Source organism: Odontesthes bonariensis, chromosome 16 (genome assembly GCF_027942865.1).
Source record: "Odontesthes bonariensis isolate fOdoBon6 chromosome 16, fOdoBon6.hap1, whole genome shotgun sequence".
Lineage (NCBI taxonomy): Eukaryota > Metazoa > Chordata > Actinopteri > Atheriniformes > Atherinopsidae > Odontesthes > Odontesthes bonariensis.
This window is the reverse complement of record NC_134521.1, coordinates 28,826,489-28,838,704: the sequence shown is the minus strand read 5'-3', so window position 1 is coordinate 28,838,704 and position 12,216 is coordinate 28,826,489. Positions and strand designations below refer to the sequence as shown.

The 12,216-nt window shown below is 40.0% G+C and overlaps 1 protein-coding gene across 1 annotated transcript in view; it reads left to right on the top strand.

The window, feature by feature from the left end:
• Positions 1-11,914, top strand: part of kcnj6 (potassium inwardly rectifying channel subfamily J member 6) — a 28,960-nt gene extending 17,046 nt beyond the window's left edge. The window contains exon 3 of the mRNA XM_075486859.1: positions 8,378-11,914. Coding sequence (XP_075342974.1) covers positions 8,378-8,730 — 353 coding nt within the window. The 3' untranslated portion in view covers positions 8,731-11,914. The remainder of the gene's footprint in view (positions 1-8,377) is intronic.
• Positions 11,915-12,216: the final 302 nt, after the last annotated feature.

The following is a 12,216-nucleotide window of genomic DNA, read 5'->3' as shown; positions in this document are numbered from 1 at the left end:
TTTTGAAGCAGCTGGTGAAGCCTCACAGAGGACTCTGTTTGCTGCAGATAGCTGAGCCTGATTAATGTCAAACTATCAAGTAAATGCTGCCTGAATACTGTGAAGGAAATGTGTTCAAATCTCAGAGCAAAGAAACTGTGTTTTGATTGACAAATTCATCATGTTCAAAACTTTCCATCTGTATTCAATTCTCAAATGGAGGCCTAGTATTTAATTTTACTTCTTGAAATTTACAGGCAAAGTTGGAAACTTAATGCATGAAAAACATTGAGACACATCACTTGTTTAACTAACTGAGGGTTTAAGAACCCTCAGTGTCTAGGTAGCGTTTGATGATGATGAAGTTGGCTTTTGATTCGGCGGTTAAGAACAGAGTATCATGGATATTTCATCGTTTTTGAAGTGGGCTTGAGTGCTTTGGGTAGCCAGTGTCTTACCTGCAGTAGATTGCAGTCAGAACACTCTCGGTTAGTAGAAGTAGAATTCCAGCTGGGGCCTTTTTGTTGTAGAGTTTGCATGTTCTCCCAGGATATGTGTGGCATATCAGAATAATAGCTCCCAAGAGGAAAGCCAAATCAGCATAGCAGGACCTATTTCCAGGGTCCATCTTCAAAGACACTTAGTGGTTAATAGAAGCTCCTGAATATTGTTTTAAGGCATACTTCTTTGGTTAGCATATCTGAAAACTAACCTTATATTTGTTATCATTCTCTGTGTTGTGTGTATAATAACTGACCCCTGTCTCCTCAGGGGTCAGTTCTTGGACCCCTTCTGTTCACTCTATACATGCTGCCTCTGGGTCAAATTCTGAAGAACTCTAAAGTCAACTACCACAGCTATGCAGATGACACACAGATATATCTCGCACTGTCTCCAGATGACTGCAGTCCTATAGAGTCATTGTGCAACTGCTCAGAGCAAGTCAAAAAGTGGATGAACCAAAATTTCCTTCAGTTAAATCAAGAAAAAACTGAGGTCATTGTGTTTGGCAACAAAGAGAAGAGGTTTGCTGTCAGTAAACATCTTGAGTCACTGTCTCTCGAAACTAAAGACCAAGTCCGGAACCTCGGCGTGCTGATAGACTCAGACCTGACCTTCAACAATCATATCAAATCAGTCTCCAAATCAGCCTTTTATCAACTTAAGAACATATCCAGAATTAAGGGTTTCATGTCCCAAACAGATCAGGAGAAGCTGATTCATGCTTTAATCTCCAGCAGACTTGACTACTGTAACGGTCTTCTGACTGGACTCCCCCAAAAGAGTCTCAAACAGCTGCAGCTCATTCAGAACGCTGCAGCTCGAGTTTTAACCAGAACAAAGAGATCACATCACATCACCCCAGTTCTCAAGTCTTTACATTGGCTCCCGGTCAGATACAGAATAGATTTTAAAGTTCTGCTACTCGTATACAAATCACGGAATGGTTTAGGTCCAGTATACATGAATGACATGCTAGCAGAGTATAAACCCAGCAGAGCTCTGAGATCTGCTGACTCAGGTCAGATAGTGAAGCCCAGAGTTCAAACTGGACACGGTGAGGCAGCTTTTAGCTGTTATGCTGCACACAACTGGAACAAACTACCAGCAGAACTGAAATCAGCCCCAACTGTAAGCACTTTTAAATCCAGGTTAAAAACATTTCTCTTTCGGTGTGCGTATGGTTGAGTTTATATCTTTCTTTTTCCCCTCTTCTTTGATTGCTTTTAACTGTGTTTTTAATTTTTATTCTATTTTTTTTCTCTTTAAATTGCTGCTTTATGGCAAGGCAAGGCATCTTTATTTATATAGCGCATTTCATACCACAGGCAACTCAATGTGCTTTACATAAAGACAAGGCATTTAAAAGAACAGCATAAAGCAGCATAAAAACAAGCAATTTAAAGAAAGAGAAAAATAGAATAAAAATTAAAGCAATCAAAGAAGAGGGGAAAAAGAAAAATATAAACTCAACCATAAGCACACCGAAAGAGAAATGTTTTTAACCTGGATTTAAAATTGCTTACAGTTGGGGCTGATTTCAGTTCTGCTGGTAGTTTGTTCCAGTTGTGTGCAGCATAACAGCTAAAAGCTGCTTCACCGGGTCCAGTTTGAACTCTGGGCTCCACTATCTGACCTGAGTCAGTCGATCTCAGAGCTCTACTGGGTTTATACTCTGCTAGCATGTCATTCATGTATTCTGGACCTAAACCATTCTGTGATTTGTAGACGAGTAGCAGAACTTTAAAATCTATTCTGTATCTGACCGGGAGCCAATGTAAAGACTTGAGAACTGGGGTGATGTGATGTGATCTCTTTGTTCTGGTTAAAACTCGGGCTGCAGCGTTCTGAATGAGCTGCAGCTGTTTGAGACTCTTTTGGGGGAGTCCAGTCAGAAGACCGTTACAGTAGTCAAGTCTGTTGGAGATGAAAGCATGAATCAGCTTCTCCTGATTTGTTTGGGACATGAAACCTTTAATTCTGGATATGTTCTTAAGTTGATAAAAGGCTGATTTGGTGACTGATTTGATATGATTGTTGAAGGTCAGGTCTGAGTCTATCAGCACGCCGAGGTTCCGGACTTGGTCTTTAGTTTCTAGAGACAGTGACTCAAGATGTTTACTGACAGCAAACCTCTTCTCTTTGTTGCCAAACACAATGACCTCAGTTTTTTCTTGATTTAACTGAAAGAAATTTTGGTTCATCCACTTTTTGACTTTCTCTGAGCAGTCGCACAATGACTTTATAGGACTGCAGTCATCTGGAGACAGTGCGAGATATATCTGTGTGTCATCTGCATAGCTGTGGTAGTTGACTTTAGAGTTCTTCAGAATTTGACCCAGAGGCAGCATGTATAGAGTGAACAGAAGGGGTCCAAGAACTGACCCCTGAGGAACTCCACATGTCATAGCCACTCGATCAGATTATGCTGTTCAGATATGCTGTTCTTTTAAATGCCTTGTCTTTATGTAAAGCACATTGAGTTGCCTGTGGTATGAAATGCGCTATATAAATAAAGATGCCTTGCCTTGCCTTGCCTATAATTCGGTGAAACTGTACTTGAACACGAGACTGCTTTGACCTAAATGCTAAAATATGCATGACAGCTTGCTCACACAGAGAGGTAGAACATGGGTGGAATTTCCCCTCCATTCCTGGAAGAACGACTCCTGTCTCCTCTGTTGTCATCCACAGAATGCAGTGTTGGAGAGGGAGATTCTTCAGGCAATGCAGTGATTTGGATTTTGACGTTCACGCCATCCTTGTTTTTAGATCACTTGGTGTTCTGCTGGACATTCTATTTTCTTCAACACCATTTGGCCAGCAGGCTATGCAATATTGATGACTCCACATCTCTCAGAGGCTTTGAATCTTTTCTACATATTTGAGCAGTCGTGCCAGTTTGTCGAGACCATGGCCGGCATTTCCCACCAGTGGGGATCACTGCATTTCAGCATCAGCTTCACCTGCTTTGTCTCCTCGTCCCTTTATCAGCTGTGCATTTCTTACTACTTCACTTGTCTAACAAACTTGATTAAAACTTCAGACTTTCCCTAAAAGCTCTTGCACTATTACACAGATTAATGTTCTTTACTCTGCGATGCTTCCCAAATTCTGACTCTCTTTCACCATGCAATCAGGTCAATCAAATCAGCTCGCTCCAACCAACCAGCAACCACATCTGAAAGAACATAATTAAAAAGGAATAAAAAGACAGCACAACAACAAGGCAAGGCAAGGCATCTTTATTTATATAGCGCATTTCATACCACAGGCAACTCAATGTGCTTTTACATAAAGACAAGGCATTTAAAAGAACAGCGTAAAGCAGCATAAAAACAAGCAATTTAAAGAGAATAAAAAAATAGAATAAAAATTAAAACACAGTTAAAAGCAGTCAAAGAAGAGGGGAAAAAGAAAAATATAAACTCAACTATAAGCACACCGAAAGAGAAATGTTTTTAACCTGGATTTAAAAGTGCTTACAGTTGGGGCTGATTTCAGTTCTGCTGGTAGTTTGTTCCAGTTGTGTGCAGCATAACAGCTAAAAGCTGCCTCACCGTGTCCAGTTTGAACTCTGGGCTCCACTATCTGACCTGTAGTCGATCTCAGAGCTCTACTGGGTAGAGCTCTGAGATCTATGCTAGCTAGCATGTCATTCATGTATTCTGGACCTAAACCATTCCGTGATTTGTAGATGAGTAGCAGAACTTTAAAATCTATTCTGTATCTGACCGGGAGCCGATGTAAAGACTTGAGAACTGGGGTGATGTGATGTGATCTCTTTGTTCTGGTTAAAACTCGGGCTGCAGCGTTCTGAATGAGCTGCAGCTGTTTGAGACTCTTTTGGGGGAGTCCAGTCAGAAGACCGTTACAGTAGTCAAGTCTGCTGGAGATTAAAGCATGAATCAGCTTCTCCTGATCTGTTTGGGACATGAAACCTTTAATTCTGGATATGTTCTTAAGTTGATAAAAGGCTGATTTGGTGACTGATTTGATATGATTGTTGAAGGTCAGGTCTGAGTATATCAGCACGCCGAGGTTCCGGACTTGGTCTTTAGTGTCTAGAGACAGTGACTCAAGATGTTTACTGACAGCAAACCTCTTCTCTTTGTTGCCAAACACAATGACCTCAATTTTTTCTTGATTTAACTGAAGGAAATTTTGGTTCATCCACTTTTTGACTTGCTCTAAGCAGTCACACAACAAGCAATAAGTCCAATCATTATGTTTAGCCTGTTTTTGGCAAACAAATCACATCTAAAATATCAGTTTGTGAAGCAGTTTGCTACCACAACTGTGCAAAAGTGTGAAAAAGAATACTCTCCCTTTAAAGACAGTAAATAAGCAAACTGATAAACTGATGAACATAAGACCCACAACGTCTATCCTCTGTCAACACAACTTTAGATGAAATTGATTATTGAAACAATAACATGATATTGATGTTTAATTATCTAATTCATTGTTGTAATCAGTCCTTAAAGATTGCAACACCTCTTATTCCTACAGCTGTTTGAAGCTTGCACTGGAGCAGTAAATCTCAAAGTACAGCTCAGGCTAATGGAGATGAAATTATGATCATTTGTCAGAGCAATGTCAGCAGTATCGTTTCATCATTTATACTATAATATTCAGATGTTGGTATCAAACCCAAACGTTACGTCTGTGTGGATGCCGCAGGCAAAAAGAGGTTTTGACCTGATGATGGTGTGAGATGAAAAGTCTAATCTGAGGATAATATGTCACAATTCAGCCAAATGGCAGCACAAATTTCATGGCAATCCATGTAATAGTCAGGTAATCCACCAACATTACTGTCATTAGAGAAACTGCTGTCATGGTTATAAGTGGAAAATAGAACACCATCAGTGACCATTTTGTGGAATTATTTCCACCTAACCATGATTGTTCTGCCTGCGAGGTGTAGCAGTCACAGTGCCGTGTGGATTAAGAGTTTTTCAAACTTTGACAAAACCAACATTCCTGTGGGGGATGTTTACGTATGTGGATATAAACCAGATCTTCATTTTCTTTCCACAAAGGAAAAAGAGACAGAAACTGCCTAATTTACGTTCACCTTCTGCCCTCTTAAAAGCTTTTTGGGAGTGAAAAAAAAATAAGCAACAGACACTTGCAATAAAAATTGGGATAGACTCTAACAAACAAAGAACCTTTCTGTTGGAGATGTTGGAGACCTCACTATCTTATCTTCACCATGAATCGAATTGACATGTTAACACCCTCTCCCCCAGAGAAAGAGACCAGATGGCTACATACGAACTGAGAAGACTTCATAAGACTCACTTTTAGTCGAATCTTAAAACTATATTAAATGTGTTTGATAACCGTATACAATTTCTTTCAGGTTTCCAGCTTGATCACAAGACGCATATAGAGACAATTTGTACGATTCTGGCTTAAATATTGACGAAGAAACAAACTTGTTGGAAAATGCCCAACCTGCCTGATGGAACCACATTGCCCCCTAGTGGTCTGCAGTGTTGATTAGTTGAACATTTAAATCCCAGAGGACTCAGTAAAATGGGCAAGATATATGCAGCTATTAACTTCTAACGATGTCCCTTCGGTATCTATTTGGTATTTGTTTGGTGTCCCCATTGTTAACACAGAAAATTAGCATTGTGTGGTTCACTATTCATATGTCACGATTTCATAGATATTCATCTGAATTTTGAAAGTCATAATTGTCTTTATCATGTGTGTTATTTTGATGTCTTTATATTACAAGTCTATGTTATATCTTTAATCTGCATATCTTAACAAGATGTGGTGTTTTCAGAATCACCGAGACAAATGTTCTATGAGATGGGAGTAATGGAGAAATAAGAGTTTTCTTTGTCTAAATCCAGAAATCCCCATATAGCACAGATCACCTTACACAGACATGCACACAGTTCAAGCATGTCATTGGCTGAAAAAGTAGTGTAAGCCCCGCCTCCGAGAGTCAAAACCCGGAACCCGCGGAAAACACACTCTCTCTGGCTCTCTGTCTCTCTCTAGTGCTCTCTCTAGTTCTCTCGTTTGCTGGCTCGCTTCAGGCGTCTGCTCTCTTGCTTCTTGCCTCTTGTTCCAGAAGGGTTCCAACCCAGAGTTTCAGAAGGAGATTTGAGCAGAGAACAGCTGCTCAGAGAGTTTTGGAGATGGTTTAAGCAGAAGAGAAGAGCTCACCAGAGTTTGGGAGTTTTCCCATAATCTCAGGAGAGAACGGAAGGACGTGTGGATAACGATGCAGCGGACGACCGGAGGAGACCCTCCAGAACCCAGTGAGACCCCGGAGACGAGAAAGAAAGACCCGAACAAAGAAACAGATTGAAATACTCTGAAGATGCACGTTTTACGTGTTTTTGTTCGTCCCTCGCCATCCACGTCCTTCTACGTCGCACGTCCTAACCTCCGCTGTTTCACGCCATCATCACCTTTTCCTACCAAGAAAGCCAACTCCAAGCAACCTTTTTTTTAATCTTCTGTGAACTTAAGTTCACTTCATCAGAGAAGCAACGGACCCACTGACACTCACAAGATTCAATCATCTAACCACAGTCCTCGGCACCATCGTTTCGGTTTCCCGGTGAAAGAAGCAACTGAGAAGTCCGCTAAAGTCAGACACCACAGCCAGGAAGGCCCCGAGAGCGGAAGAGAAATCCCCTCGGACCCCGCGTGGCCGCTGCCGTGTTCCGAACCGACTAAACAGAACTTCAGCACAGTAAGACCGACCCGTTTTCACCTTAAAGTGGGTTTGATGGATGTCTCGAGGCTTTCACAGAATGATAAATTAATCCGAAATGTCAGTATTTAGCTTCAAATAGTCAGCCAACCCAAACTATTTGAATAAATCCAGTATCTCCCCATTCCCCATATTTTATTTTATATTCACTAAGTGTTTTATATAATCACCCATATTCAATGCATCTCCTGTTTGTTTAAAGGTTCATGTCTAAGATCATATCATTGTAATAAACAGCTCATATATCTATATATATGTTATAATCACAGATTGTGTCGTATGCTTTCTTTACGTAATGTCTGTCCAACCAAACGAGAACTTCACGAAAGTAGCGAGATATGAGACTGAATATTAATTGTATATTAATTGAAAGATTAATTTAACACCAGGATCGTAAGATTTCGAACAGTTTTCCTACCTGACTGTGACTTAAATTAAGTTAAAAACCTAGGTAGGTGGTGCCCTGAATTCGAGGTAAGGTTTATTTGAGACTGTAAGAACATCTCATAAATCCTTATATTTAATACGTATATAAATACCCGGTAACGCTACAGAGGGCAGGAATGTAGTGATATGGCTTTAAATCTGGCTGCCTTATATCCTGCCGTTATGTCAACAGTGGGGTCGGATTAATTCAGTTCTCTTGGAGGAGCTGAAGTTAGGTGTTGGGGTAACTGTGTTCTGAAAGGGACGGATGAAAACCGACAACAATAGCATGGATGTGATGAAACAAGTGTCAAATCTGTAAAAAGCTACTAAATCAGTGCAGATGAAATGTTTGTTGAAGATTAAATGCAACTAGAAGATGGGGAATGGTGGGACAAGGTGGCTTCCAAGCTCATAGAAACCCGAGGGATTCTGCAGGAAATGATAGAGAACAGAGAGAGAAAGGAAGGTGGGCGGCTGGGACAGATAATAAGAATGAATAGGGCTGTGTGGGGCAAGAAGGCTGTAACAAACATGTGACAGGAAGGAGCAGTCTTAAAATTTTGACCAGTTTGTGTCACAAGACCATTGCCAGAGATACTTGATTGTACACCTATGCACAATAGACCTATGCTCCCACTCCCCAGAAAAATCGTTTGTAACCAAGAGCATGGATCAGAGTAGACCTATTCTACAACTTGTAATCCTTCATGTTGTCTCCAGGTATGACATGCCAGGCCAGGAGCTCCTATGTCAGCAGTGAGATCAAATGGGGGTACCGCTTCACGCCCGTCCTGACGCTGGAGGACGGCTTCTACGAGGTGGACTACAACAGCTTCCACGAAATCTACGAAACTGACACACCCGCCTGCAGTGCCAAAGAGCTTGCCGACATGACCAACCGGGCCCGCTTGCCCCTGACCTGGTCGCTGGCCAGTAAGCTAAGCCAGCAGGGGCTGCCAGAGTCTGAGCAGGAGAGCCAGGAGACAAAAACCAACGTAGACAACGAGGGGAAGACCCAGCAGACTGAGAGGAACGGGGACATTGCCAACTTAGAAAGTGAGTCCAAAGTGTAGCGAGTACTGGTACTATGATAGACAGAGAGCTCACAGGTTTATATGAGATCACAGGACTGTACTGTAGCCCCCCCTCTGGGGAGGACCACACAATGAGGACCAATGAGTAGTAGACCAAGTATCCCTTCACCAAGAACTACTTTTTCTTAGTGATTCACACTTACCCCCTAAAAGCAACAAAACATGTAGACCCACCGCTGGACTTAAAATTCTGTGCGGCAAATGCATGTTTTAAATGTAATGTGATGTCCTCCTGACAAGATTCCCATTATTTTTTCTATTGAGATATTCTTAGGGGAGTTTGCATAAGTATTTTTGTATATACTATAAACAGTTTTGAATTCTTTGTTTTGTTGCTGTGTGAATATTTGACCAATGTTTGATACTAATACCTTTAGGTTAGTTCTGTATATATTCTATGCCTTACTGTATGTATAAAGCTTTAATTATTTGTTTTTCAGAAATATATCTAAGCATGTATAAACATTATTGACAGTTAATTTATATTGTATTGTGTATATACTGTATAACAATGTTATAAGGAAAACGTACATCTCAATGGATGCAAACTCTAGTTTAAACCAATGACAAATTCTTCCCCGAATAATAAGTGTTTGTTTATGGTAATAGTACACAAAGCCATGACTTGCTGTTTACAGCTCACTGACTTCTGACAACGGCCCTTTAAAACTGCATTTTGTCACTTTTGCACACTGGAGGCCTCTGGTCTGGTGGAGAATGTTAGAAAGCCCTCACATGTCACCTAACAGTATCGACTTTAAATAAACAGTAAGTTGCTTATTATGCACCTGATGAGACGTTTCGTTTTTTTTTTTTGTTTTCTTTTGTCGGTTTATTTCCTGAAATTACTTCATGCTTATTTTTCACATCAATAGACAGCAAAAGATGGACATGGTCGTCAGGTTTGACAAATGAAGCTAATGTGCAAGTGCCTTAAACCTGTAGTCTTTCTAATGACCAGCAGGGGGCGAATCCTCTGACTTCACTTCCTCGTCAGCTGGTCGACCTGATTGAGTTTATGCCCCAATCTCAATCGCTAGTTTCAAGTCTTCTTCAGTAACGCGTGATTATATATCTTGCAAATTAAGAAATTTGAAATTAAAATAAAAAGCTGGGTATAGTTTAGAATTGACCCCTGGGATTGATAAGCTTATAGCTTGTGTGAGTTATTAGATCTTTCCTTCACTCATTACGTCTGATTTTTAAGTCCAAGATGACCAAACACAAACCTTTAAAATGGAAGTGCACACACCAAAGAGTGGGACTTCAGGGTGGCTATATCCATCTTTAATATTCAGTCTATGATTTTAACCTCATTTGTAAAGCATCTCTTTTTATTTCAGAAAAAATTAAACAATCATGGGGCAAACTGATGCTTTCGTGCTGTTTGCTTTCTTACATTTGTCTCTGCATATTTGCACATTTACTCTAAAAACTCAAGCTAGCGAGGCCATTCCCTCCTGAGAAGCCAAGGACTACTCTGACTGACTGGCTGGCTCCAGGGGCCTGATCAGACTGAAATTCAAAAGTAGAGACAACATTGTGCCGGACACAAACATTTTTATGCATCCCCAACTGCAGGATGAGTCATCAGCATCCAGTACATTTACATTATCTTAAAAAAAAAAAAAGAAGTGTTTCGTCAATCTAACTGAAATTCAACTTTTAAAAAAATGTGAATTTGTTCATCAGACTAAGATTGTAATTAAATTGAATATTTAAAGTTGGAATAACACACCCTGACAATGTCGTCGGAAGTCTAATTTCTCCTGCATTTATATGTTCAATAGGACTCAAACAGGCTGAGGCGCCACCCAGTTCCCACCAGTGTCTCTGACCCAGAAGTAACTGAGAAAGCCAGTAAAAAAAACAGAGGAAACACATGTCATTTGTAAAAAGAAAGTAAAACCTACAGGAGGTGTGACATATACAAAGCTAACTAAGCTGTCCATCTCACTGCTGTGGCTGCTACTCATGTAGGGCCAGCTGTAGTGTTTGTCAGTTGTTTTGGTCCGTCACGTGATGGGTCAGCCTATCACCTGTTGTAGTGGAGTCGCACATACTTTATGTATATTTAGACAAGGACAGTGTGCCAAATAAATGGCCCAGTCTAGCTATAACCACAGCTAAACCTAACTGTAGATGGAAATGTACTGGTTGTTTTTCAAGAAATACTAATATCTCTGATATACTGTTAATGGGGACCTCCAACACTGCTTTTTGTCTTCGTTGGACACAGATTTGTGGTACTCTATTCTAGGACCCTACTTCACTACAGTAGAGAAAATAAGAATCATCACTCAACTACCCTGCATCTATAAGATAGTTTTTATTGTCATCCAGTGTGTTTCCAAAAGGAAACTTTAGAGAGAAGGAAAAACAACACAACACAATGACAACAGTTTATTTATTCTTTGCCACAGAGTCACTCAGTGATCCTTTGGTGGGGCTTGACACCAGACTAGTAACCACAAGACCATTTCTTGTTTTTCCATACATCAGTAATCTAATCATGTAAGATAATCTATTACTAATTGGGTTATTTTGCTACGAATACCTGCAGGATTCTGATGTAATGGCAATTTTTACTAAAGTGAATATTCAATCTTTGTTTGATATGGCAGTGTCCAATGCGTCAGTGTTTAATCTTCACAGTACACAGAAAAGCACTGCAGTATAGTGTGACGGTAAATCACTCCTGTAATGATGCAAGTCCAACCAAGTTTAGACTGAGTCAACACAGACCCTTGGATCTGCACGTTGCAGTCAAGTGCTCTGCAGGAGATGGACTTTATTTCATCACAGAATCACAAATGAAACCCCCCCCCAATCTTAAAATTACAGACTCGTTGATCATCAGTCGTGTCATCATGTTTCTAAGCTCGTGTTTGTAAATGCCTCATATGAACGAGTTGATAGACATTTAGTTTGCTTTCCGTAGAGATACAATGACAACACGCTGATGTGATTATTTTAGTTATGTTTATTAAGTGTTCTTTAAAAACCCTTATGTCATTATCACAATTTAATTACCTGTACTTGTAAACATGAAATAAATGTGTATATTTTGAGATACTCTGAAACAAAAGACACAGATAGAAACATTTCATCTGACATAAGACTTTAAATGCATCAATTTAAGACTAAAATGTATTAAAAGACTTCACTACTTCAAACTACTTTGTAGTCCGCTGAATCCTGGATGTCCATTTGTTACAGTAAAGGTATAACAAGGAATATGTGTCTTTTTTTTATTTGCAGCAAAAAATTGTTGCAATATTCTTAGTGTAACATTAACATAGTGTAGGAATAAAGATCCTAATTAATCAGATGCTAAGCACACGTGCCTCTCACTCTAAAAATCCAAGGTGATGTCTTAAAATGTCTGGTTTTGTCTGAAGACATGTATCAAATGAGGTGGAATATATGAGGATAGTTTTGCTGCTTTCTGCATTTACATTTAAG